The following is a 27,907-nucleotide window of genomic DNA, read 5'->3' as shown; positions in this document are numbered from 1 at the left end:
CTATTTCCCAAGAGGACTCTTGATCACATGCTCCATGTCGGCGTGTTCGGATGTGTCTAGTTTGATGTCGTACTTGGCCAGGATCTTCATGATGGGCCTAATCTTCAGCCACCACTGTGTCTTGGGGATGCGGTGCCTGCAGCAGACAGAGGATTCATCATCATATAATAACCATTAAACATGTTACAGTGAGTACAGTAAGATATATATAAAACATGCATCTTACTCAAGATCTGTGTCTTCCTTCAGTTCAGAAAGAGGCTGGAAGGTGAGCGCCCTCTTCCTCATGCCCAGCACACAGGCAGAGTCTGGCGTGTTGGCGAAGATGCGACCTAAAGGACACAGGAAGTGACACAGTTCATTTAAATCGTGTTAATGGTGGAGACGGTATTCAGATCCTTTACTTAAGTAAAAAAAAATTGGATTTCAATTATTGATGCATTATTGTGTAAGTGGCATTTTACTTCTAAATTTGAACTACTTCATATACTGTACGCATCATATGTTATAACCTGATTATGTGTTTTGTGTATAAAATCTTCATCTGCAAAGTAACCAGTAAGTAAAGCTGTCACATAAATGTAGTAGAGTAAAACAACAACATCTTCCGTTCAAGTACGTTAAAATTATACTTGCAGCGAATGTACTGAGTGACATTTCACCACTGCCTGTTGGTATTATATATTCTCAAAACGTGCAACAGATACATTCGATTTTAGGCCCACGTACCGTGCCTGTAACACTCCTTGAGTTTCTCACTGAGCCACAGAACAGACTTGGCACCCATCTTTGTGCCAAAGGTTCTGTCAAAGGGTGTTGGAGTGCCCCCCTGTAAATAAAGGACAGAAAGGTGCATCATCGACCGTGTTGCAATTTAGCAATCTATTTCAAGTGGATGGGATGCTTTGCTGCATGAACAGACCTGCTGCATGTGTCCGAGGACATTCTTACGGCAGTCAAAGACGCCTTTGCCCTCCTCTGAGTACAGGTTGAAGATGAAGTCGGTGGTGTAGTTGGCATTTGAGTTCTCGTTCCTATTGTAGAATGAAAAGTGACAGATTGTTGTACTGTTATCTAGAAGGATATAGACTAATAGACTGTTTCCAGAATATGACATAAGTCATGAGGAGTTGTTTCTTGAAGGTACTAAATGTTTTTAAATCCTTTTTGGAAAGAAAACACCTTAGAGGGGTTTAACTATGTCTGTAATTTGGTCAAAAGGGGAACGTGGAGGAACTCACATTTTGAATTCATGATTCAAATGTTATAAAGCAAATGTTAGCCATTCTGTTGCCTGTTAAATACGTCCAGAGTGAGTAAACTGGAGCCAAAATGTGTGTTTTAAATGCCCGTATTGTTAACTCAGAATTAAGCATTCATATCTGGTGCACATTCAGTTCACACTCGACTGAAAACCAACCTGAGAATCAAACCTCTCTTCACTGTTGTCTTCATCTTGTTCAAAAGGTGCTCTACGTTCACCTACAGTCCACAGATCACAATCAGAACACATCACTGTTTAAAGGTGCAGAGCGTCTTGCAACTGAAAACTGGATGAACAGGTCCTAACATCAACTCACCTCCAGGTCTTTAATGCTGAATTTCTCCTCATAGATGTAGGCGGCATCAGCCCCAGCAGCCAGACCGGCCATGGTGGCCAGGTAGCCACAGTATCCGCCCATAGTCTCAACGATGAACACGCGGCGCTTAGTCCCGGCTGCAGACTGCTTGATTCGGTCGCAAGTCTGCAGAAAAAAAAGGAGAAATTAATTTAGCTGGATTCTTTTTGTACATATGTGTGCATATCTGTTGTTGAGGCACTGACAGCGGTGATGGTGTTGAGGGCGGTGTCGGCGCCGATGCTGAAGTCAGAGCCGGGGACGTTGTTGGAGACGGTGGCGGGGATAACCACCATGGGAATGCACAACTCCTCGTATTTCTCTCTGGCCTGAACCAGCTCCAGGCCTCCCACATAGGCCTGCAGCGAGGGAGAAGATAAAGATGTTAGATAGAGTGTATTTTTGTTGTTGATCAAACAACGCTGACATAACTACTGGTTTTAAAAGAGAAAAACAGCTGTCACGTCTTTTTACCTCAAATCCACCGATGATCACTAAAGCGTGGATGTTGAACTTGGCAATATTCAGGCTGATTTCCTCCAATACTTTACCTGGCAGAGTTCTTTGGGAAACAGAGAGAAATTACACAGTAAAAAGTGTTGTCGTGTTATTGAAAACTGTAAATGGTAAATGGACTTCTATTGTCACACATTGTGGACAGCACTCAACATTTAACCAATCCTAGTATTAAGCAGTGGGCAGTTTGGTGCCAGGAGCACCTCGGCAGTGCTCAGGAGACAAACTGGCCTCTCTCCTGCTAAAGTGCACACTCTGCACTTGGTCAGTGTATGGACTTGGACCGGCAACCCTCCCAAGCCAAGTCTCCACCGACTGAACTACTGCTGCCTCTGCTCTGTTATGTCAAAAGCTGTACCACTTAAAAAAAGAGTAACAACTTATGTTTTACCTCTTGGTGCCCAACATTGAGCCTCCTTTTCCAGTCCAGCCAGTCACTGAAGTCCAGGTGATGGGTTCAATCTGTAGTGAGAAAAAAATACTGAGTACTGTACTTTATATAACAAATATAAAAACATGGACGTGTGTATATATATATATATATTCACGGGAATAAAACTCCTATATATATATATATGACACTACTGGTAGAGCATTTGTTTTACTTAACTCTGTGTAAAGATTTCACCAAATCATACCACAAGGAGGTCTGGAGCAAAGAGGGAAATGTACACTGACCTGTCCGTGAGCCAGACCGTCAAAGCCGTCATGGACAGCCAACATGGTGTGGCCCTCGATGAGGCCAATCCTCACTGCTGAACGGACGGCAGCATTCATACCAGCGCAGGGAGCGCCGACGTTCATGATGGCCACGTTGATGTTGCTCTGGTCAGTAAGAGAGAGAAGAAGATGACAAAATATGCTGGTGTAAACATTCAAATAGTTCATTTTATAAACAATAATCTTTATTAACGGTGGTAAGAGTCTGGCTTAGAAAATGGCCGGTCCTTACCTTAACATCTGGGGGGTTGATGTGAGCCAGCAGCTTGTATATGTTCCAGTTGTTCTCAAAACTCCTGCACGACATAAATAAGGTTGAGTGTTGATAACTCAGAGAAATACACTCTTTTCTTTTTTGAGAATTTGACTAGCGGTATCAATCGGTTATAAAATTGAAGTTTTTAAATAATTGTTTTACTTTGTTTTATGCTTGTACTTTATCCTCTTTATTTTCTCTGTTCAATGCATTGATACTGCTTATATGAAGCCCAGAGTGCACCACATAATTATCATAGATTTTTACAGTATCTAATTAAAATGAATTAATAAAATCGACCAAATAAAAAATATATATATTATAAATATATTAAATATAAATGATGCATAAAATGTGGTAATAATTCTGTTTCCTTATGGCTGTCTACGGATTATGAATTAAAAACAACATTTTATGATGAATCAATTGAATTGTTTATTGTGATTGCAATCAATTTAAGAGCGAAATACTTACTTTCCTCTGAGCTGGATGGCATCCTGAAATCTGCCCTCAGCCATGGCGTTAGTCACATCTTTGGTCTGTAGCAACGTGAGCGACAGAGAGTCAGTGAGAAATCCCTTACTGTAACGTCAGTGCACATGCACATCCTCCAAAACAAGTAGAAAAACACCCTAAAACACAGGAACTAAATATTTTCACTTACAACTTGCACACACTCCATGAGCGGCAGTCTGACTGCCTGGTTCCCCGACAGGCTGACGACACAGGCAGGAGTATCTGGGGTGGCCTCCAGCAGCGCCATCACCGCCTCCACACCCATCCGGCTGCCCTGGACGACACACACACACACACACACACACACACACACACACACACACACACACACACACACACACACACACACACACACACACACATCTTCATCATCAGGTGTGTGTGGGGGGTATACACTGTTCTTTGTATTTGGTGTTTTAATGAGACACTTACCAGAATTCTGTCAAAGGCGGAGGGTGTTCCTCCTCTCTGCACGTGTCCAAGAACAGTGATGCGGGTATCAAAGCCGAGCCTGTCAGTCACCAGCTGGGGAAAAATTAGTCCATTGTTAGTATGGCCCGTTGTCTGAGCAACTTGGATTAATACTTTACTGACTTTGGGGAAAAAGGGCTTGCCTCCTTGATCTGGTCGGATGTAATCGGCTTGCCATCTCTGCACATCGCACCTTCAGCCACAATGATCACATTCAGACGAGAACCTCTGGCCCTTTGCTGGAAAAAAACCAGAGGAAAAGATACACTCGTACATTCTGAATGATATTTTTGTGGTGTTTAGAGCAGACATCTCCATCTGCAAATAAAGACACACACATACGTCTGCCAGCCTCCTACACAGGTGGTTCTCCCAGTCGTCATCTGGTGGCATCTCTGGAATGAACACCCAGTCTGCACCGCAGGACAGAGCCGTCACCAGGGCCAGGTACCTGCAGCCGGACGTGCACACACACACACGATAAAATCAATCATAGATGTTGATATAAACCTGAAATACTTTTTTTCTTGTGCATTGATAAATGTGTTTATTATAATATGGTTAACAGCGAACAAAGTGACAAATATTGTATTTGTATTGTGACTAAATATCAGTAGGTGAACATACTAAAGTAGATTGAGAGCAAAAATGTATTCTACTCTGGACCGCTGTTTACTACATACATGCACAACACACACCCACACACACACACACTTAATGAACCAAGCACACAAGGTACCGACCCACAGTGTCTGCCCATCACTTCCAGGATGAACGTCCTCTGGTGGCTGTGGATGAGATGCATTTTGTACAAATGAGAAGAGGAATTGTCAATAATAGTCTGTAAAACGAAATAGTAAAACAAAACACATTCACCTTTCTCTACGCACTCAAAGGCAGTTATTTACTTGACCTGATGTAGCACTGTATTCTGTCCTGCATACTTCATGTGTGCTGTTCTGTGCTGCTGCAATAATCTAATTGTGTCCTTGTTGAATATCGAAGTGAATCACTGTGTGCATGGAGGGAGGGTCACAGTGATGTCTGACCTCTGTGCGGTAGTGATGATGGCGTCCACCACCTCGATGATGCGGTGAAGGGCGGAGTCAGTGCCAATGGTCATGTCGGTGCCACAGAAGTCGTTGTCGATGGAGCCCACCATGCCCACGATGTTCAGGTGGGAAGATTTCTTGGCTTCTGTGTCTGTAATCTTACCTGCATAAATAACAAAACATTAAGAAAAAAACATAAAATGCCCGTAAAAAGTATTTCTTCCTTTACTCACAGGTGCCATCGCTGTTTTTAGAGGAATAGCGTTATTACTGAAGTAATTTCATTTACCTCGCTGTCAAAGAAGACATATCTGATTTTGGCATTTTTGGAAAATGATTGTATATGTGTGCATGGTTTATTTGTTTCGATACCTTCTAAAACAATTTGTCCCATCTTTAATATGATGTATTAGGAGAGTACTGGCTGAGATTGTTGCACAGCTGAGGGGATGAGGCTGAAGGAGCCATTATTATCCTCGCAGCCACACTACGTTTGTTTCTTTACCATCTTGGACGAGGTCACTTAGCAGCCCGCTCCACTCAGTCCTGAAATCGTTGGCTCCAGTCAGACTGCCGTCTCCTCCGATCACACACAGGTTGGTGATGCCCAGCTTCACTAGGTTGCAAGCTGCCTTCGTACGACCCTCTCTGGAGCGGAAGTCCTTGCAGCGGGCGCTGCCGATGACGGTACCTCCCTGACAAGTGAAGAGGAGAAGATACTGACACACAAACACTTTCTGGCTTTGAAGGAAGAAGAATGTAATCATGATTGCTGACACAATATTTTCCACCAACACTTACCCAATGTTACCCCTTAAATAAATATGAGCTGATGCTCATCAGGGTGGGTTTATAACTGTGGAATTAGACTCATTAAGATGCCGTAAAGTCACACACTTCATGAATCTTAGCATGTCATTCCCTCTCCACTTGCCAGGCCTCTTTATTTATACAACACAGATGACTGAAAGAAATGTGAATCACAGGCTTCACAGTAGCATTGCATCTCCATCATCTCTCAGTTACAGGGATCAGGAAGCCATTTAATATCATCACTCAAACATCATATTTCTCGTGTTACCAGCGCTTCACAGGGGGAAATGTGGAGGATGGTCTTGAGTCCAAGTGGAGTCAAAAGATTAAAGGATCAGTTCACCCAAATTACAAAAGGAAAATACATCTTCTCTCTTACCAGTTGTAATGTCCAGCCAGGCTGATACGTTCACTTTTATCTAGTTTTTGATGCACCCGCCTTCTGCAGCCACCCGGATACAATGGAGGTGAATATAATGTTGTGCGATAAAGAAGCACACCAGCGGTTCAGTACATATTGATGACTTCTTATGCAAACACAGCTGCTGCAACAGTTTTAACTGTAATTTTTCAGTGCCTTGTGGAGCACAAACAAAATCCCATTCACCTTAAATATTGCTGTGGCAGAAGAAATCTCAAGATGGATACCTCAACCCCTGAACAAACTTAACCAAGACTAAGATGTGACAATCTGAGAAACCTTTATAATCTTTCTATAACTTAATTAATCTCACTAAAGGTCTTGCCATGAAACAAAACCCCTCTACATTCTTTCTTTTTTACATTTTTCTCTCTTTGTTTCTGTTTTGTCTTGTCTTATTATTGTTCCCGTATCGACAGGGGTAGTTTGTGTGCTGTGTAAGTGAACTGACCCTTTAGAACACTACGAACACTACACGATGTATTCGCTCACCAGCTGAAGCATCATGGACACACTCTCCCATGTGGCGAGGCGAATGTTGTCTCCTCCATCCACCAGACCCTGGTAGCCCTGCAGCACACGTTAAAGATACAGTTATTATTCCTGATGCACCGGTTAACCCTCACTGCTTCAAAACCCTTTTCTTTCTTTAGGGGAGACGACCCAGGTGAATAGGATAAAAAAAATAAAATAAAAATACCACCATGAAAACTTCCCCAGTTGATTACTTACATTAAGGCAAATGTTTTCTGTATAACAAGTTTTCTGAAATGCTATGTTTAAATATGCAAATTAGGCTTCATCTTACCAAATATGTGCTAATATGCATACATTTACAACAGGAATCTGAACATTTGATAAAACCAGGTTCAAAATTCGTGTTTTATCCTGGGGTGTCTCCGCTGAATGTACTGTAGCCTTTATGCTCAGTCCGTACCTCATGAACAAAGTAGACTTTGGCTCCGGTGTAGAGACCAACTCTGACTGTGGCTCTCACAGCAGCGTTCATACCTGAGACACACAAATGAACCAACGTGATGGCTGAGGTCACATCATAGGAGAATGTCTTACTCGGTTTAACACTTCCTGTCAAATATCAAGTATTAACCTTTAAGTGACCTGTACATCGGCAACAGATGAGACAGAAATAGACAAATGGAAAGGACAGCAGGGGGGTTTATGGGGCTGTAGGTCTTGTGCACCATGCTGCCCCTGGATGTCCAGTACACTAAATGCCACAGTGTGATCTTGTGTTGTGGCATCTTGGCATGATGCAGCTCTTGTTTCACCAGACAGCAGCTGTGGATGGGGGGGGGGTTCTCTCCTCCATACCAGAAAAAGGTCAACGCCACTAAAATTAGCCCCAAAGATGTGAAAAAAAGGGAGCGCTTGGGAAGATAACACAAAGGGGTTGTAGTCAGGTTTGGAGAGAGAGAGATCACACAGGATCACGAGATAAATATGAGACATCGTTGATGGGGCACTTTCCTACAGGAGCTTCATGCCAGTTTTTAAAACAAAGGACAATGCATTCTGTATGGATGATATCGTAACGAACTCTGAGTTTAAACTAGACTTATAAAGTGTATACTCTGATATGTACCACACAGTGTATTCTGTGCATCGTCCGTCACTTATAAGGACATTTTAAGTTTTGCTGGATATACATCAAACACTGGTGGTGTTGTGAATCCGAGACGCAATCTTTCTTATCATGACAGCCAAACATTTATCAACCTCCAACAACTGGCCTTCGACTGTGCCACTCTGACGTGCTGGGAAAATGTTGCTTAGCCTTTCTATTCTTTGACTCCTGAACGTACTTCAGATGTCACGCGGCGCACTAACATGATACTTTATTGGCCCCAGTAAGATTGGAGGCTTCTTTCAGCTGGTTGGGATTCAGCGTTGTACTCGGACACATCAGCAGGGAAGATGCTTTCACACCGATTCATTTTGTGTTTTGAAGCTGTGATAAGAGCACTAGAGACTCTGCTTACCTTGGGCGTCTCCTCCTGACGTCAGCACGGCGATGGAGCGGCCAAGCCCCATCTTTGTGGGGTCGGTGGTTGGATGGAGATCGTTGGCCATGATTCCAGAGGATCGGGGTCAGACAGCTGGACACGACGAAGGGAAAGAAAAGGAGAGAGACCAGAGCTGCTCTTCCTTCACTCTCTGCTCCTCAGGGAGGCACCAGTGACGGCTCAGGCTTTATAGACTACTGTTCCCAGAGCTCCCTCCCACTGACACCCTCCACCACTCACTCACAACTCTACCAAATATACCACCTGCAGGGGACACAGGGAAACACAATGGCACATGGCCCTCATGTGACGGAAAACAGTTTGAATGCATTTCAGATGAATTATTTCCAAATAATACGAACAAAGTCACAAAATATGAAACGGATTTTGAAACATTTTGGTTTATTTTGTCACTTCAACACATGAAGTTAGCCGTAAGCGGCACATGTACTGTACTGAATGTAGTATCAATACTGCCTTCTCTCTAAAATAGGATACCGTGTCACATGACGCTGATATGTGCACCGTGTAACATTTCCAGTAAAAGGCTTGAACTCTACATCTGGCACCTGGGCACTCTGGGGAATGCAAGGCAACCTTTCAGATCTTGTTTCATGCAATAAAGATTATTTTTTTTCCACATCTTTAATGCTGAGCATTACATAAGACTTCAGGGAAAATAACATCAGGCAAAGAACGTGGGGATTTACAAGAGACAGAATAAAAAACAGAATGATTGAAATCAAAGTAGCAGAAGCAGATATATCCTGAGTAGGAATGCAACTAACGATTTCATTATCGTAATCAATGCCAATTACATGTTGCAAGAGCTCAAGGTAACATCATCAAGTTACATGTTTCAACAGTCCAAAATGTATTATGATTTAAAAGCGAGAAGATCAGTAAATCCTGATACTTGAGCTCCTTGAACCAACAAATATTTGATTATTATTTGATTATCAAAATGGTTGACAATTAATAAGAAACAGACAGTGTCATATATATATTTATTATAAACATTGTACATTGAGCACATGAATAATTTTCACTCCACACGATCCTAATCTAGATGTATACTAAAGCTATAACACTGTTTAAGTCCAAAGTCTTTATCGACCTTTTAAGACGTTTGTTTTTCCAACATTTGTTTTTTTATTTCATTTTTATTTCATTTAATAAACATTGTTTCTAATAAGTGTGCATCGACTTTGTTAACATGGGTGTAAAAGATGCATTATTCAACAGAAATACATATTTCTAAATTGTTTTAAAAAGCATCGATGAGAGACAACAAGGTTTCTAAATGAAACTATACGAGCAGCGTTCGTTGGCATCAACAGTGTTGGACAAACTAATTAAGTTCCATTAAAAGAGTCTCATTAGTGTATCAGAGTGAACGTATCCACTCCAGATATTAACAGTAACACAAATACTGTACTTATTAGTGCAAAGTCATCTCCCCTGCAGCAGAGAGCTTGGTGGAGAAAAACAGCCGGACGAGGGATCGAAACCAATCGGAACAAATGTCTGGAAAACAAAACAATAAATAAATATTCATATTAACTTGTGTGCGATGCACTGTGTTGTATCATACAAACATACATATAACAGGAATAGTTTAATATTTTGAGAACAAATCTAATTTGCTTTCCAAGAGGGTGAATATACGTTTTATAGGAGGTGTATGTGTGAATACTCAAAACACTCACAACCGGTTTAGATTTAGTATGTAGCGTGGATTAGGGGCACAACATCAATCTGGACTGACAGCATCTCGGTTCTGAACTAACTGATGAAACTGATAGATCTTCTCTGATCAGGTTAAAGACAACAAACATCAAAATGTCGTTCCTTTAAAGATCACATGACATTTCCTCTGGCGCCACCATGAGGTTCACATTTGCGGTTTTCAGTTTAACGTCTCAAGAACTATTGGATGGTCATGAAATTTGGTGCAGACATTCAACTTTCCCTCAGAACGAATTGTTATAACTTTGATGTTCCCTCAACGTTTCATCGAGTCACACAATCAGGTCACTACTTCCCATCAGCCTCGGCGTTGCTTTGTGTTTCGTGCTAATGAGCAAACGTTAGCGTGCCAACACGCTAAACTAAGATGGTGAAAATGGTAAACATTTATATCTTGTAAACATCAGCATGTCAGCATTCAGCTCAAAGCTCTGCTGTGCCTTAGTACAGCCTCCGCTGTAAACATGGCAGTAGACTCGCTTTGTTGAGTCTTTTTGCTTTTTGTAATATAATACTGTTTTATAACACTTTCCATATTGCATAGATATAGATTATTTAGTCAGTTAAATTAGCCATTGGAACACTTCATGGGCTTCTGGTGACTTATGCTGGTTATTTGTTCTTTCATACACTTAATTAACTCAACGCTTGATCAAAATATGATCATGTAATCATTTAAAAAACGAATGATTTAATGTAAAAAATGCTTCCCAAAGCACCGTTAATACTTCTTCTCTGAGCATGTATATTATTGTCACTTGTGATGTTCCTGTTTTTGTTACCTGCTTAGGGACTACAGAGGTAGATTATCATTCTTGATAACTCTGGCATGTTTACATCTGGTATTTTACACTGACGTCCCTCTCAAATAAACAAATAAATGAATAAATATGCACACTGTCAGCAGTCTACTCACAAAGGCCTCTTCGGAGCGCAAGATGGAGGCCAGCGGGTTTCCACAGCGGGGCCGAGGGGGGAGAAAACCGGGATCAGCCGGGACGGACCCTGAGGTGTAGGAGGCCACCTCCTCGTCCAAGCGAAGCTCCTCCAGAGGAGGGAAACGTTTACGCAGCATCGCCACGACAGGACTCGGAGCACACGTCTTCTGAACAATGAGGCCTGTAATCGTAAAAAAAGTCACACTTCAAGAAGATATCTAGTCACATGGAAAACGCTCATTGTATGTTAACCTCATTACCTCTGTGCAGACTTTTAACAGGAGGGTTGATCTCACAGGTTGGCACTGACACAGACGACAGCTCTTCGTGTACCGGCAGCACCGGGCCATGCTGCTGGTGACGGGCGGAGCCTTCCTGCTTCTCAAAGCGCCGAGCTCTTAGCAGCGTTTTGCCCGTTGAGAAAAAAATGACGGACTCTCTTTGCGGTGCCTGGAAGAATGGCTGTCCTCCCACAATCTCCTGCCGATCCTCCTCGACCTCGTTGCTGCCGACCCTGCTCACCTCTACCTGTTCTCCACAGTGGGATGCAGTCTGGAGGCGTGAGGGACGACACCAAACGGCATACAGGGATTTTACAATACATTTCAAATAAGAACCTGACAAGCACTTAATTCTTAAGAACTTAAGTTCACTTCTTACAGTTGTGACTTGAACTGGGAGTTGCTCTGCTCGTGTCTCAGGATCTTTGTCTGTCACATTTGGGCTCGACTCGTCCTCTTGATCATCAAATAATCTCTGGACGATCTCCTGCCAACAAACAAGAAAGTCATGAATTGTGACACGCATGTTTATTTCTGGTTAAAGATATATGCTGTGATGGTAGTAGTAGTAACAGGCTCTGGATCAAAGCTACTACATAATGTTATTCATGCTCTTGTTCCAGTTATTCCATATTAAGAGGTCTCTTTTAATGCAACAGTGGTGTAGCATTATCGCCATCAGCTTTTCAAATCTGCACTCCGTTCTTCAAATCCTGACCTTGATAATGAAATAATTTGTCAACATCTTCAGCATCTAAAATCTTGAGATCGCTGATTACATGAGGATGTTTTTGTGACAAAAGGCTATTTGCACCAAAGCTATTCAATATCTTAGTCATTCAACCTCAACACCAAACATATTTTTAATTTTCTATGAAGGCATTAAGTTTTGACCGGCAGATTATCTCAATAGTGAAACCCAAATTTGATCATCTGAGACAAAATGTACAGAAACCCTTCTTTAAATATTGTCAGACCTACAAAGATATATATCCTTTCCTGCCATTACATAAATGTACAACAACAGCTGGTATTTCTTAATCGCAAAAATATATGCTGCTTTTAAAACATCTTTACATTTCTGAAATGTTGCATCCATTAAGTGCATCTAAAATGAAAATCTGAAAGTTTTTGTTGTAGCAGCCTTGTAACAGTCTTTGACTGTGCCTGAAATCGTATCTGCACAAACAGATTAGGTTCTCTTTTTGTTTTGTGTTGGACTTTCGAACAGATTTGTATAAAAGCTCTGGAGACACATTACAACATTGACATGACTTCCTGCTCTCACCTCCTGGTGCGGCTGAAGGTTGGCTTTATTGCTCCGCAGCTCAGGAGTGCCGGCGTACGGTGACTGTTGTGTTGACAGATGCCATTTCTGCAAACAGCAGCATGGTGAGAGAAAGGAGCATCTGTGAGAAACACTACGTACCTAAACAGACAGAGCATGAACATACTAAACATGTATACTGACCATAGCAGACATGGGCTGATGCCTGGTGTTGCGGACCCTCTGTGGAGTCCATTTATTCAGTGGAGTCTCTTTGAGTGCTATTGCTGAGGATTTTTAAAAAAAGCAGGATAAACCGACAGAGAGGATAAGGATGCATTAGGTTTCATGAGATACTACATGGTTCTGATAAAACAACGGTTCTGCATCTTACCTACTGCTCCTCCGGTCGCCTCTGCACGATTCTTTCTGAGCGGCACTCTCTGAGCCTGAGAAAGGATGCAGCGCACTAAATGTAACGGTGTTTGTGTTTCAAAAGCAATGTAATAGGTTAAAAAAAACTAATTGTATGTATCCATACTGTGTAGATTGAAGTGCCTCTGCCTGAAGGACAGGTGGAGTTTCGGGGTGTGGCACCAACAGGCCCTCCAGCCTTCACGCCCTCGTTCTGCAGGATACTTTGCAGTGCAGCACGGTCCGGGGAGAACTGCAGCGGCTTTATTAATCCTGTAAGAAGAGCACAAAGGGCACAGATATGATTGACATGCATAGGCTGTTTTATTTACATTGCATTGTTTGTTATGTACCGTTCTGTTTTACAAGAACTCAAATTGGCTCGCTTCTGTCCGTTTCCCGTCGACACAAGACATCACTTTGACGTTAACTGCGAGCCGCCAGCTCAGCCATCGTCAATATGAAGTGGGAGCCAGCTGCCAGGTAGCTTAGCTTAGCACAAAGACTGGAAACGGACAGAAATAGCTAGCCTGGCTCTGTGCAAAGGTAACAAAACCTGCCTACTAGCACCTCTAAAGCTCACTTCTATTTAGTTTGGTTCATTCGTACATGTTTTGTGTTTCATGGGTGGGCCACTGATGAATAAAGAGAGGCGGATTTGGCGCCCAAAGAATGTTTAAACATGGAGGTTATATATTTGCAAAACTTTCCAAGTCAATAAAGAAAAGATTTGTGTGTTCATCCCGATGTGAAGTCTTCGGGCCGAGCAGGAACATGTGCGAGAAAGTGAATAAGAGTTTTATCCAAAATGTCAAACTATTTCTTTCATCAAATAAATGATTTATTAATATTACAAAGTAATACAAACACATATATAAAGACACAATTTGACATGACATTTCTAATGTTTGAGTCATATCTGTCATTGTCAATGGGGTTAACAACAAGGTTTATGTCTACTGTGATGCTGTATATTCAGGTACACACAGTACGTGTAACGCTTGTGCTCACCAGCAGTGGGTCCAGCTTTCTGTCGACTCTTCATGACAGACACTCGCTGGGGCTGCAAACAAGAGAATCACCAAATGAGACCATTAGAACGCATTTAAAAGATTTATAATAGCTGAACTCACTATTCAGACGAAAAATAAACATTCAAAACCTCAATAATGACCAGTAAGTAAAAGAGTAGGGAACAAAAGACGAAGTAAATGAAATTTGAAAACTCACCAGGTAGTTGTAGTGGTTGGACTGTGGAGTTGCAGATCCCACATCTGTGGCTCTTACTCCTTCGTTACGGAGGATACTGAGCAAAGCTGCATGATCAGACTGGAAGTTCACCCCTTTATCTGAAATACATTAGAAACACCGTTTACTGCAATTCAGATGGCAAAATAAATGAGCAATGTAGTTATTAAAAGCACAACAAAAAAAAGAGAAGATGTAATCATGAAATCCTCATGATTCTAGCTATCTAATTAATTATAAGCTACAATTGTATTGTTGTGCAGGTGAGATACATTCATCTCCATGGAGGAATGCAGTTGTTGTAGCAGTATTAAAAATGTTGAATTAGTGTAGGAGAATAAAACTAAAGAATATAAGCAAAAGTATTATGTTGCTCCATTTATTAGCCTACCCTGACTGATATTACATGAGGTGGGACAATATAATAGAAACACCTGTCAGTATAACACAATATAAAACAGCACCACAAACTTCATCCTTCAATATTACCAAAAACCTGATTCAAAAGATGAACATTACAACCTTCATAAAGGTAGGATTTATTAAAGGGCTGATCTATTGGACTGCAGTTTGATCTAAATGTACACTGGCAGCCAGATACATAAACAAATGAATCTACATAGATGCAAACATAAAACGCAAATATATTCTGGAATATTGGGCAAAATACAAATGGAAGCGTACTGGGCAAAAAGCAATAACAAGGCAACGACACATTTAACTCACCGGAGGAACTTTTGGAAGAACTGCCCTCTGTGGTCAGCTGCGTGTTCTGGCTAGCATGGGATGTCTTGGCTGGATCTTTGAGACTAAGCAGGCTCATGTTATCCAAACCGGCCTCTGCACTAAAAGCAGGCTGTGCAGAAGAAGCAGCGCTGGTCTGATGCATAGCATTATTGGGAACGGATGATACAGGATTGGCTGAAACGGCTGAAGTCTTAAACGTGTTGGAAGGCCCAGATTGTCCTGAAATCTGTCTGTATGTATCGTCTTCAGCCTCTCCGGTAGATGTCCCTGCACCTTTAGTCGAGTCCACATTGCGGTTTAACGTAGCTGGCTGTTTCGTAGGTTTTGCATGAATGTTTTGGGTTTTCAGACGAGCATTGCATACATTGTTATCAGGTTGGACAGCATGAGTGCCGGTCCTTGATTGAGAAACAGTGAGGGGTTGATGGTTTTCAGTGGCCCCTCTTGATACCTTGGGCTGAGACAGGTTGAAAGGTACAGGCCTGGTGCATGGCTTTTTCTTCCTAGTTTTCCCCTGTAGAAACATTTAAAGTATCAAGAACATACGATTAATCTGATTAAATAGGATACATTTAAATCTGCAGGACAAGAAAGAGGCACTTACAGCCAGAGGTTTCTCCTCCCACCTACAGTGAGTTTGACTGAAGTCGGACGGAGTCTGGAGACGAAGGGACTTCGCAAGCACTGGAAGCCGACTAACACCCGGTCGCACGGGTGCCTTCCTACCTATTTCTGAGATTCCTGGATCCTGGTTCTCAATATTCTTGTTGGAAAGGTGAGGTGCGGAGAGTGGTTTGGAAGGCTTTGGTTGTGCCGGCACTTTGTTATGTCCATTCTTCGTTCTGTGCGGAGAAAACCAGTCAAAAGGAATAAATGCAATTAGAGTAAAACGTTGTTTGAATTTATTTTTGATCACTACAGTGCTACCAACACAAACACACATTTTTGCTGCCTTACTTTGAGAAATATAAAACGTATTTCTCTTGTTTTTTATTAAACAAAAGAAGCCAAAGCTTGCAAATGTTAAATGTCTAAACACAAGACAAGAACAAGAACTTTCTAAAGCATCCACAATTTAGATTTAAATAGGAACGTATTGACCAAACAATAAGAGAACAGGATTACACGTATGATGCCAGAGGTTTTTGTACCCTGCCCTAAAGGCAGGAGCACATACAGTGAAACAGTCTCTAGTACTTTATAAACTGGTTTACCTCATGATGTCATGGCGGATTTTGTTCTGACTTTGCTGACGAAGGACTGGAGAGGAGTCCATAATGAGAGCAAGGTGTGAAGAGCAACTAGAGGAGCAACAAAATACATAAATCGTGCAAAAACATAAACAATAGACGACAATTATTTGCCAAACTTAACTAAAGTTACCAAAGATGGGAGGCAAGAAAACAAGCAAGCTAGAGCAAGCTAGAGCTCCATGCAGCCACATGCCTCACCATCAGTGGCACAGTAAATAAACAAAACTCGGTATTAAACCAGGTATTTAATAATCGCATTTATTAGCCTGACCAGTAGATCACATACTGCGCTCGGTGCAAAAGAGGAGTAACGTTAGGTTAGATGAGTTTTAACGCGAGCATAAGACTAATTTAGCTGATAAAACGTTATATTCTTTTATCGTTACACATTCTACATACGCACGTAGAGCCGTGTATTACATACGTTACATACTTGAAAAATAGAAAAGGGGCCTCTGTTACTTCCTTCTGTGCTTCCAATAAAGTATTTCTGGTACAATTAGATCCAAATGTTTTGGTTTTGCAGCCGTTTTGTGCGGGTTTAAAGATCCCTTGTTGCGTCCTTTCACACCGCAGTTGGGCTGTCAACTTCCTGGACTCGCAGCCGTTTGTAAAAAGCGCGCGTCACCATTGGTCGCAATAGGAAGCCGTGCCAGCCAATGACTGCACGTGCTTTGGTTATGACAAATAACCTCGACCAATGAGCAGCGTGTTCTCAAAAACAGCTCCATGGTAACGACGCCAAAGTTGTTTTACCACGTGATTGCTTTTTGCCGCGGGCTGCGAGTAGAATATAAGTTTATTGTCCACGAGAGCGGAAACCAAAACATAAAAGCAGCACAAGAACATATAACATATAAAACAAGTAACAGAAGAAATGTGGTAACAAGTACATTTCAATACATTAGGGGGAAAAAACAAATATATACGTTAAGAGCTCTCTAGGAAGCAGTGTTCCAGTGTATTTGTCTAGGGCTTTTATTGTGAAGGGTAAAACGGAAAGAGGAAAAAGGTTCGTTTGAAGTGTGTGAAGAGAGAATTAAGGTAATGTAGCTGAGGGTTATGTTGTGCCTAGACTTTATAATAGTAATAAAATAATAAACACGGGGCTATGTAGTCTGCACCAAGATGGCAGCCACTTTATTCTCTCTTCACACACTTCACAAGAACATTTTTCTTATTTTCCTCTTTCCGTTTCATCCTTCACAATAAAACCTCCAGACACATACACTGGAACACTGCTTTCTAGAGGGCTGTTAACGTAACTCAACATAATAGCTTACACTATGAAGGTTTGTGGCTCATATTCTAAAATGTTTAAATACTGATTGATTCCGTTATTTTGTATCACGATCATAGCTACTTTATCACTAAATAGATAAATAGTGAGACACTAGTGGATAATAATGCTGCATATCGCCCTCTAAATTACGTTACTAATTAATTTAAGTTAATTTTTAGCGTTACCCCCAAAGAGCCTCTAGAGGGCAGTGTTTGTCGTCCCAGCTTTGGAGTAAGCAGTAGCGTCCTGATATCAATAGACTTTTAGTCCAAGTTAACGTTACCACTTATTTTAATTAACCTCAAGTGTATTTGAATAAAATGCGATGTGGCTGTGGATTCAGGCGTCTGGGATCAGGCCAACGTCGGCTAGCAGGTAAACATTACGAACTTGCAGTTTGTTTGTTGTTAAAACAATGTAGAGTCAAATAAACAAGATAGTTAAATAGCTAGATAACTAAGTACAAATACAAGTATAAGAGAAACTATAGCTTGTTCGCAAATAATACCATATCAATAAAATTAATTAATACATTTGTGTCATACAAAATAACATAAAGCTAAGATATAACACAACCATTTAAAGGGAGCCTTCTAAAGCATACGATTCACCAAGGACTTTTACTTGTAATTAAATATTTTCATATTGCAGTATTTCTTCTTCTACTAAAGGATCTGAATACTTCTTTCACCACTGCAGGATTAGATCATGTTGCAAACAATAAAGACCCTCCCTCTCCGTCAGTGGCTGTGGACGGCCTGCAGGTGTCGCTACCAGCACCCCGGTAAAGCCCCATGCCTGCCCTGACAGGAGTGACACAGTGTGGGTGTTTGCCTGTCACCCAGGGGCCCTGTGTCAACAGCAGAGGGAAGAAGAAGAGACGTAGAGGAGGAAACCAGAAAGTAACTGTGCTGCAGACATGGACCTGCGGTCTGAGCTGCTCAAGTCCATCTGGTACGGTTTCACAGCCCTGGATCTGGAGAAGAGCGGTAAGGTGTCCAAGTCTCAGCTAAAGGTGAGTTGGGGGGGTCTTCTACCAAGAAAATAAGACTTTTTTTTGTCTGACAATTCACTTACTTTTTGATTCTGCTGCCTCATTTCCGACCACAATTCATATTCCATCACGTGGGCTCGCTCTGAGAAGGATGAGGTGAAAACAATTTGAAGTGCTCAGCAAACTAAATGTCACAAATGCATTTGTTATTCGGTCTTTGTTACATTTTATATTGTGCTTCAGGAACTAAGTGTGTATGCAATCTGATCATCTTGAATATTCCCTGTGCTTTTAAACCACATGCTGTCCAACAAGGAACAAATTAGTTCTCTACGTTTCGCATAAAATGCTTTTCACCCCTGAAAGAGGGCACAATATGCACCTCTGTCTGGCAACAGCACGAGAGTAACAATTTGCTCTCAGTCTGTATATGAATGGGCGCCCTCATCTCCAAGCTGTGCTTACACACTGGGCCTCCATGTACCAGCTTATAGTGCAAAGGGTCCTCTGGCACTGGACCTGACCAGAGAACAGCAAGTTGAATAGACATGAGCCCGTGTACGTCAAAAGAACATTGTTAGAGTGAGAGCGAGGAGAAAGTGGAAACATGTTGGTGATTGTTGTCTCTCGCCACAGGGCATCAATGAAGCCACTGTATTTTTGTTGATCGCATTGTTATGTCACTTCTTGGTCTCGCTTTTGGATCAGACTCCATTCACTGCCACCTCCACGTTCCTGCGATGTGCTGCCTGCCGCTGCTGGCTCACAGCGAGTCAGCCTCATGACTAGGCTTATCCTTTTGTCGTGCATGCAGCCTGTGTACAGGCACCACGCTCTTTAGACGCACTCAGAGGCAAGCAGTTTGCATGCCACGGCCTCAAAACCGACAGATGTTGTAGTGCGCTGCAGTCTAGAGACAGGATGTGGTTATGGCTCAACACGGTTGTCTGATAACATGCAAAAGATATCTCAAGAAGTTGCATGCTCTCATTTGGAGGAATGTATTGCAGTAAAAGCAAAAGTAATACGAGTAGTAGTACACTGATTGCATATGGTAATTTGTTTTAGTAGTCAATCTTATGACTCTTAATTTTTTTCCAATAGTTTCCCATTGTTTTACTTTTAGTCTTTTTATTTTGTCAGTCAGCTGCAAAGCACTTTGAGCTGCACTAAATGTATGAAAACTGCTGCATTAATAGAATTTGATTTGATTTATTTTAAACCAGATAAAGAGTTTATTTTTTGCAATTCAAACAGTGTCTTAAAATGTTTAGCATGAAGTATGTCCTTGAAAATCACTCCAGGCACACTTTTATTTCTATAGTTTTCACAGTGATGTATGTAAACCAGATTCATTTTAGACATGCGATGCAGCGGAAATTCTAAATTTCATTTCCCTAAAGATCAAAATGACCATTGTCTCTGAATTTGTTGCCCTATATTTTCTGCGGGTGTCTACTAGATATACAGTATATTGATTTTTCAGGTGCTGTCCCACAACCTGTGCACAGTCTTGTCTATCCCACATGATCCAGTTGCTTTGGAGGAGCACTTCAGGGATGACGATGATGGTCCAGTTTCCAGTCAGGGTTATATGCCTTACCTCAACAAATACATCCTGGACAAGGTGATAACACCACAATTATATGCTCTTTTTGTTTTGTAAATTGTAATGCTGTGTAGTCAAGGATGCTGTTTCAGTTTTTTTAATCAATCTCTGCATTTTGTCATTTTAGGTTATTGAGGGCTCTTTTATTAAGGAAAACGTAGATGAGCTTTGTTGGACACTTACGGCAAAGAAAAACTATCAGACGGACAAAACCAGCAGCACTGTCCTGCCAGAGAAGGATGCTTTTCGGCTTTGGTGCCTTTTTAATTTTCTCTCTGAAGACAAGTACCCATTGGTTATGGTCCCTGACGAGGTAGGTTCACTTAGAGTATATTTAGATTTAAGTGAATTTCTTCACACTCACTCATTACAATTTCTATCACAAAACATCACTTTAAAAATGTGCTATTTTCTTGATATTCAAAACATGATTTGACTGCAAAGAGCATGTTGTGTTGTTTGATTATTTAAGCAAACAAATATGCACAACTTGAAGTCATAGTTGGTTGTAGCAGCGAAGAATGATAGTGACCATTATTTCTAAATTTAGCCACATGGATAATTCAAGTTGTTGTGCTCTGTTGGTGAGTACAATTCAGAGACTGTAGTCAGTAATTTGTGACCTAAAAGTGGTGCTGGATCTTTAAAACCACTAAATACCTGCCCGAAACTCTGTTTCTTGCCATCATGGAACGCTGTGCACTTTTCATAAAGCGGTGTGGGCTTGTTCTCACTTGCAGACTCTCGTTTTGGTTTCCTGTCAAGTGTTTTTCGCAGCTGCTGCCAAGAGAAAGCCCTACATTTCAAGGGCAGAGCAGTTTCTATCATGCTGAGTTTAAGTAAACATTATCCAGTTTTATTTTGGGACTTGCTTCACACAAAAACCGCTGTGCAAAGAAATGTGTGGTGATATGAGTACTACAGCATAGTAAATACTATTACTAAAGCATGTTTAATTAATAATCAACATAACTAAAAGTTACTCTTGAGAAAGGACATTGTTGGATGTGATCTTTACCGTGGTGTTGAAAGGTGCAAACTACAAAATAAAGTGCACAAATAAAAAAAGGGTGCTCTGATAACAACCATTTGTTGTGAATAGTTTCGCAACTGTAATGAAGTCAAAACAACCTTCAGAGTGAAGTCACTAAAATGCAACCAAAATGAAGCACAAACAACTCCAAAAAACGTACCAAAAAAGTACTTCATTATAATAGAAGAAGATAGTAACTTCCTCCAGTGAGTATAATGCAGCAAAGATGAATAATTCAAATGAACCACAATCATTTTCACTCTCAAAACCTTTGGTTTCTTTTCCTCTTCAGGTGGAATACCTCCTCAAGAAGATATCTATGGCTATGAGTATTGAGTTCAACTGTGTTGAATTAGAGGACTTCTTCTCCCAAGATTCAGTGCAGCAGAGCGGCATTACTGTTTGGATTTTTCTGGAGATGATGAACTCTGGAAAGATGACCAGAGGAATTGATCAGAGCATAATCAGCATGGCTATAGAGGAAGTATACAGGGAGATAGTTGGTGATGTCCTCAAAGAGGTAGGAGACCCATCTGCAAGCAGAAGTCCGTCCTTTGGTTCCCGACATGCTCTGCATTGTTTTGGTGACAATATACGTCTGTGTCTGTCGGGTGCATGCAGGGTTATTTGTGGAAGAAAGGCCAGCTGAGGAGAAACTGGAAGGAACGCTGGTTCACCTTAAGGCCGAGCAACTTGTCCTATTACACCGGGGAGGATCGCAAAGACTGTCAGGGCAACATAGTTCTGGATGGGAACTGCTGTGTGGAGGTAAGCAGCTGGAGCTGATCATCTTTCAAAGCTAAACACTGTTAACGCTGGAGAACTGTGGATTTTAAAAGAAAAGAAATACATAGTTCTCTTTTGCTTTATTTTGTACATTTGATTTGACTTCCCTCATCTTTGTTTTTTCTTGGGAATTACTATAAAATGATACCACTTCAGGACAAAGAAAAAAGAAAAAAAACGCTTGTTAAATTGTTCTCAACCAATAGACATGTGCAACAAGATGCAAGGAGTTGCAGTGGACTATGTGAAAATTATCAGGGGTGAGGAAGGAAGAAAATTATGTCTCAATTTTCTAAAAACAAAAAAAAACAAGGCAAGGCCCTCCCCAGTGTTAATATAATTTGGACCATTTCCTTGACTAAGGGCCCTTTCGCACCTGTCTTGTTTGGTCCGCACTTTGATCCGAACCATCGAAACCGCTGAACCTTTGGAGAGCCCGTCTACAAATCAATGTCAAGTAAAGTGAGACGCTGCTCATGTAGATGATGACGTCAGGACGTATGTCATGTAGAGTTTGTTAGTCCGCTCGCATAATTGCAACGTGAAACAAAAACGAACCGTATCAAATGTATACAATCTTACCATAGAAACAGAATAGGAGTAGAACAGACGCAAACTGTTATCCGTGGTCCTTTGACTAGTAAAAATTGACTAGTGAAGATTGTTGTCAGTTGTAGTGGTGGTGTAGCATTAAAGCATGGTGTAATTGGCAAGCTAGCTAGCGAGCTAGCTAACTAGCGTACAGCTAGCTAGTTAGCTAGCTTGCTGAACAAAGTTGTCACTCATCTGGCGATAGCAATGTGGTTTACTACCTTGTGACAAAAGTGTGTGAGCGAAGCATTAAGTTGCTAATCACTTAAGGCCCTCCCCCTCCCTCCTAAAAATGGCAGCTTCCCTTCAGCAAGGAGAAAATTACATACCCCTCCCTCTTTTCTGAACCTCGCTACCCCCGACAACTTTTTCAAGTTTATAAGATAACTTTGGGTGGAAACTGATTGTTTCCAAATTCCTCACAAATCTGACAGATCTCAAATGAACTGAACTCAAGATTAGTGTTCGACTCTCACTCGAATGAATGACCCATTCTGACTACGAAGCCTGCAGTAGAGGAGCGATTGTTACCTGGGCTGTTCTGGTGATCACTGCCACACAGTACCGCACTTAGTAATGACAAAGAATGGTCAAGCTCTGTTATTTTTTCAGCAACACCACTACACACTGCACCATGTTACTCCAAAGTAAGCAAAGCAATCATTCTAAAACCATGCTTTATTATAGGAAGTAGACGATCAAATATTGTTTGGTCATTCAAAATGGATCAAAAACCTCTTTTACCCTGTGAGTTCACCTTTTTTTTTCTCCTTAACACTGTTTATTTCCGAGACAGTCACAACAAATGTAAAAGATATGTGAAGAAGGCATTGTTATCCATTCAAAATAATGTGTTCCTTGTTGAACAGGTGCTACCAGACCGGGATGGGAAAAGGTGCATGTTTTGTCTGAAAACCCTCTCCAAGACTTATGAGATGAGCGCCTCAGACACCAAACAGAGACAGGAGTGGACTTCAGGTCAGAGGAGTAGGGCTGTCCTTGATCAGAGAAATTCTTAGTCGACTAACAATACAGTTTTGTTGACAAAACAACTCATGCATAAGTTTACCAGGGATGTGCCAGGGATGATTCGTTTCTTGGAAATAACTCATTCAGCACGAAAAAAGCTTTAAAAATGACTAATCGATGATAGAAATCTTAGTCAACTAAGACCAATGACCAGTTATAGGGGGCAGCCCTATAGAGGAGTCCTGATCACTAATAAGTCATGGATCAATCTTGAAAGCTTCATTTTCATATCAAGACATTAAATATGATCTTCTTTATAGCCATTCAAACAGCTATCAGGCTACACGTGGAGGGGAAAACATCCCTCCACAAGGATTTAAAGCTGAAGCGGCGTGAACAGCGGGAGCAGCGGGAGAAGAGACGGCAGTCCAAGGAGGAGGAGCTGCTGAGGTTGCGGGCCCTGCAGGAGGAACGGGAGCGTAAGATGGCGGAGCTGGATCTCCTGAAAGAGGCGCAAAAGCAGGCTCAGGTCCTCCTGGCGCAGGACGAGCAGAGGAGGCGCCAGCAGCACGAACAGCTCCAGCGGGCCCTGGAGGTCCAGCTGCGAGATGCTGAGGAGGTGAGTGTGGAGGCAAAGAAGGGGGAAAAAGGGTTTTGAATTCAGTAGCAAAAAGATGTGAGTGTTAATTCCTTTGCTTGTTGCTGTACCTCTCAAGGCTCGGGTCAGTATGCAGGCAGAGATGGTTCTGAAAGAGGAGGAGGCGGAGCGGCAGAGGAAGAGGATCAAGGAGCTGGAGGAGATGCAGAAGCGTTTGGAAGAGGCGCTGCAGTTGGAGATCAAAGCCAGAATGGATGAGGAGGTCTTCCGCTATGCTCAAGCAGGGTAAAGTGTTATATGTACCCAACCATCTCTTAAGACATGATTAGAGACATTTATACACCCTCATAGCACAATAAGAAGTAATTTGTTTTGTCTGAGAGCCGCCAAACAATAATCTGTGAGCTGTAAGAAGGGAGGTGCTCTCTGCAGACAGCAGATATCAAGTTTAGCTGCTGAAAGGAGTTCACGTTGCGTTATGTTCCTGAGGAAGTTGAGCCGCCAACAGAGGAAGTTGTTAAACACTGCCATCAGTTAGATCTATTGTGTCACTGTTTCTGTGCTCGTTCAACCTTTCCAAGTAAAGGTTTCTGATTAATTGATCACATTAATCTGCAGCACATTAACAGCACACATTAGTTTCTGTACATCTTTGCTCATTACAATGTCTGAAGCATTATGTCAATAGTTCATCCTCTCAAACAGTGAGGATTCAATCATACATTCTTTTATGAAATGTTATTGTTTGTGTTCTCTGTTGTGTCCAGATTACTGGCCGAGGAGGAGGAGAAAATGAAGGCCCTGATGTCCCTGCAGGAGGAACAGGAGGAGTACATCCTGAAGACACAGAGGGAGAAGCAGGAGCTCAAACAGGAAATGGAGGTCAAGTCACGATCCCTGGATGAGGCTCAGAGGCAGCTGGAGGAGGTCCGCGCCAACAGGCACAGGGTTGACCAGGATGTAGTGGTAAGAAGTAAAAAATAAAAGCTTCGCATGTAAATAAGAGAAGAGACAAATCGATCTTGTATCTCTTTGAGGAAATGTTGTTTGTTGGGGTTCTGGTGTGATACCAGAATAAAACATTGAACCAATAGCAGCTGCTGTTTTGGCTTAAGTTTCCTCTTGCACACCTGTTAAGTTGAATTTCAAGCCTATATGACCGTTATTAATTCAATGTATTTATTTGTTAACCATCATTTAACCAGGTAAGAGCCTGTTGAGATTTTAGGACGACAGAGGCAAGACGACGGCATCTACAGTTACAGACAGGGCGGCACATTACAGTGTGCAGTATAACACAGACATTAATGAAACAAAATACACAGCTGTTATGGATTTTCCTTCAATTAATGAATTCATAGTCCAACCAGAACTAGAGTTTTAAGGTGCAGCTTACTCTATCCTTTGGAGACTTTATGAGACTCGTTTTATGAATTGTATACCTGATGATGGCATCACTAGTGCACAGTGGGGTGTTCTTTCTGCTTCGCTAATCTCCCTCAAGAGAACCAGCATTGTACATTCCTCAATGTTGCAATTGTCATTTTTTTCCCCTTAGTGACAGAACTTTGTAACGTTGCTGTGAAAAGATACTTATTACAGATATTTATATTAGTTGCAGTTGGTTGTAATGCTAACAGTAGTTTATTTCTTAATTGTTTATTGGTGTCAGGTGTTTTAACGAGCTGCTCCTTTTCTCTGACAGGCTGCCCAGCGAAAACTTCGCCAGGCGAGCACCAACGTCAAACACTGGAACGTCCAGATGAACAGACTGATGCGACCCATCGGACCAGGCGGTATGTGTCCCGTCTGCACGACGACATGGTGCTTCGTGTGACATGACATTTACAGCTTGATTTTTCAGCTTTCACACCAGCAGAGGAAAGGCAAACCTTTGACATCAGGCATATTTCACAGACAACATTTTGACACAGTAGGAAAAGCAGAGCTATAAATGATACAAACAATAAATAATGGCTGACTTCTATTTTGCTGCCTCAGTTTCAGGGTCACGGTATTGTACATACTCGCTCATTGTCACACTTTCATGACTTACTGGGACACGTGAATTGAATTTACAGATCTGCAAAATAAAAATGCTATTAAATGCTGGTTTTCATCGACCAACACAACATTAGAAGTGTAGCAGATAAACAACTGATTGAAAGAAGCATTTATGTCTTATGTTACAGCAGCATTTGAATTATTTCCACAGAGTGTACTGTAGGTTACTAAAGCGCTGCGGTTGGGTTGACATTTAACTTTGCTTCATGTAAAGACTGGTGTGACACAGTTTTCTTAGATCAGAGATTGTATGTGAATAAATAAATGGTTGTTATATTTCAGCCTGTTCTGTAAATATATTTACTGAAATTTCAGGGGGGGGGGGGGGGGGGGGTTTGACCAGTGAATCCCTTCTCTATTTCAGCATCCTCATCTCCAAACCACTCGGTCTGATTTTACTCTGAAGTCTTTTCTTTGTGCTGTTTTTAGAGAAGAGACCATCGTTAGGAAGCTCCTTCTCAAGCTTCCAGATCCTGACACAGAGAGATCCGGGGCTGCGTCTCAGAAGGAGATCCGGATCAGAGGATCAGGACGAGGAGAGCAAAGAAAATGTTGACAACCGAGCTGGATGTGATTTAGAAAAGCGCCACTCCCATGCCTCTAACGGAGACATGGACATCCCCTAAAAACATGAGTCAGAGAGGCTGCATACGTGTCACGTCTGTCACTTTCTGACAGGTAGGGCAAGAGATGGTGCAACAGTTGAACATCTACACTTAAAACTGAATTTACTACCAACAGTACTACCATTTCTATTAAATGTTGAATTACTGACCTCACGTCACAAAAGGAAACAGCTTAAAACATTTTAATGATAAGATGCATTTACAGAATCAACTAATGCTTTGACTGCAGCCTGTGTGAGGCCTGTTCTGAACATAAACGATACCTCAGTGCAAAGAAAACGAGCTGTAAGCAAGATCCCCAAAGTGCAAAGTAAGTTGAGATGTGTTAAAGACTAATACTTACATACAATGTAAGGAAGCTCATTTGTTTAGCTCTGTAATATAGACATATAACAATGTTTAATTTTTACGTATGTATTTTTTTGGCCGGAGGGTGGCTTGACTATTATTTTTAACGTAAAAAGTTGGTTCAGTATTGGAGTTTACAGCAGTTTCCTTAGAAGAGTATCATTCCTGATAAACAGGAAAGAGAGAGAGAAACTCTCATTTAACTTCCTGTTTCTATTGTCAGTTAACGTAATTGTAAATAAAAGAGTGAATTGATGCCTTAACCTGATTTCTGCCTGTATCTTTCCTGTGTTAAATTATGTGCCGCATGTCAATAAAATCTCAATCTATATTTTACACAATGAGTAGCTGAAATGAATACTATAACTGTATTAAGTTATAAGAAAGGTGACATTTTAATTACAAAGACCTCACAGTGGAGCAAATTGAAACCCACACTGCTGAATTTTCACACTGCACATCCGCTTTAGTTTGAAATTGAGTGCACGTCACTTGTTCTGGGTTAAAATGTGTCATCGATGACTAATTTGACAACTCTCACAAACAGAAGTCTGCACATATGAGTTAACAGAGACATCCGCTGACACACAGAGCAAACTACATGTCTTCTGGATTGATTTTTAGAATCCGTAAGTTTTTTTTTTAAAGTCGTGTTGTCAACATCCTAGTTTTACCGGCAAGCATTCAGTTTTTCTCCCCTTT

At 41.4% G+C, this 27,907-nt stretch overlaps 3 protein-coding genes across 4 annotated transcripts; 1 reads left to right on the top strand and 2 right to left on the bottom strand.

The window, feature by feature from the left end:
* pfkma (phosphofructokinase, muscle a) lies at positions 1 to 8,540 on the bottom strand. The gene is made up of 22 exons (XM_076090953.1): positions 8,385 to 8,540; positions 7,322 to 7,395; positions 6,877 to 6,954; positions 5,656 to 5,845; positions 5,148 to 5,313; positions 4,842 to 4,886; positions 4,441 to 4,549; positions 4,242 to 4,337; positions 4,060 to 4,152; positions 3,776 to 3,901; positions 3,586 to 3,650; positions 3,088 to 3,151; positions 2,814 to 2,960; positions 2,527 to 2,597; positions 2,094 to 2,181; positions 1,826 to 1,978; positions 1,581 to 1,745; positions 1,421 to 1,482; positions 923 to 1,034; positions 730 to 829; positions 227 to 332; positions 1 to 136 (listed from the first exon to the last, which is right to left on the bottom strand). The coding sequence occupies exons 1-22, from the start codon at positions 8,473 to 8,475 to the stop codon at positions 1 to 3; spliced, it is 2,337 nt and encodes a 778-aa protein (XP_075947068.1). The 5' UTR covers positions 8,476 to 8,540.
* Positions 8,541 to 8,811: 271 nt separating this feature from the next.
* On the bottom strand, positions 8,812 to 16,882 carry troap (trophinin associated protein). The gene is made up of 14 exons (XM_076090952.1): positions 16,739 to 16,882; positions 16,267 to 16,353; positions 15,657 to 15,894; positions 15,032 to 15,566; positions 14,288 to 14,406; positions 14,069 to 14,120; positions 13,185 to 13,330; positions 13,038 to 13,092; positions 12,848 to 12,930; positions 12,665 to 12,751; positions 11,756 to 11,863; positions 11,356 to 11,647; positions 11,074 to 11,276; positions 8,812 to 9,935 (listed from the first exon to the last, which is right to left on the bottom strand). Exons 2-14 carry the CDS (start codon positions 16,326 to 16,328, stop codon positions 9,861 to 9,863), a joined length of 2,055 nt encoding a protein of 684 aa, XP_075947067.1. The 5' UTR covers positions 16,329 to 16,353; positions 16,739 to 16,882; the 3' UTR covers positions 8,812 to 9,860.
* Positions 16,883 to 18,444: 1,562 nt separating this feature from the next.
* On the top strand, positions 18,445 to 27,468 carry LOC142953984 (differentially expressed in FDCP 6 homolog). Of its 2 annotated transcripts, XM_076095253.1 has the most exons (12): positions 18,445 to 18,602; positions 20,068 to 20,208; positions 20,318 to 20,503; positions 21,516 to 21,743; positions 21,845 to 21,991; positions 23,288 to 23,347; positions 23,470 to 23,578; positions 23,890 to 24,188; positions 24,286 to 24,452; positions 24,935 to 25,133; positions 25,873 to 25,963; positions 26,661 to 27,468. In XM_076095253.1, the coding sequence occupies exons 1-12, from the start codon at positions 18,507 to 18,509 to the stop codon at positions 26,855 to 26,857; spliced, it is 1,920 nt and encodes a 639-aa protein (XP_075951368.1). In that variant the 5' UTR covers positions 18,445 to 18,506; the 3' UTR covers positions 26,858 to 27,468. The 2 variants fall into 2 exon arrangements, with proteins under 2 accessions (XP_075951368.1, XP_075951369.1); XM_076095254.1 differs by lacking the exon at positions 23,288 to 23,347 and having other exon boundaries at positions 18,446 to 18,602.
* The last annotated feature ends 439 nt before the right edge of the window (positions 27,469 to 27,907 follow it).

This window comes from Anarhichas minor, unplaced genomic scaffold (assembly GCF_050575085.1).
Source record: "Anarhichas minor isolate MPS153535 unplaced genomic scaffold, ASM5057508v1 ptg000003l, whole genome shotgun sequence".
Lineage (NCBI taxonomy): Eukaryota > Metazoa > Chordata > Actinopteri > Perciformes > Anarhichadidae > Anarhichas > Anarhichas minor.
This window is presented reverse-complemented; position numbering and strand designations above follow the sequence as displayed.

Coding starts and splice junctions, on each gene's coding strand:
- LOC142953984 (XM_076095253.1), top strand. CDS start 18,507: ATGGACCTGCGGTCTGAGCTGCTCAAGTCCATCTGGTACGGTTTCACA. Junction 23,348..23,469: donor TCAAAAACCTCTTTTACCCT/GTGAGTTCACCT, acceptor CTTGTTGAACAG/GTGCTACCAGACCGGGATGG. Junction 25,964..26,660: donor GCGACCCATCGGACCAGGCG/GTATGTGTCCCG, acceptor TGCTGTTTTTAG/AGAAGAGACCATCGTTAGGA.
- troap (XM_076090952.1), bottom strand. CDS start 16,328: ATGGACTCCTCTCCAGTCCTTCGTCAGCAAAGTCAGAACAAAATCCGC. Junction 13,093..13,184: donor GAGGCACTTCAATCTACACA/GTATGGATACAT, acceptor ATCCTTTCTCAG/GCTCAGAGAGTGCCGCTCAG. Junction 11,277..11,355: donor TGTTAAAAGTCTGCACAGAG/GTAATGAGGTTA, acceptor TTACGATTACAG/GCCTCATTGTTCAGAAGACG.
- pfkma (XM_076090953.1), bottom strand. CDS start 8,475: ATGGCCAACGATCTCCATCCAACCACCGACCCCACAAAGATGGGGCTT. Junction 4,550..4,841: donor GTGATGGGCAGACACTGTGG/GTCGGTACCTTG, acceptor GTCCGGCTGCAG/GTACCTGGCCCTGGTGACGG. Junction 4,153..4,241: donor CATCCGACCAGATCAAGGAG/GCAAGCCCTTTT, acceptor ATTTTTCCCCAG/CTGGTGACTGACAGGCTCGG.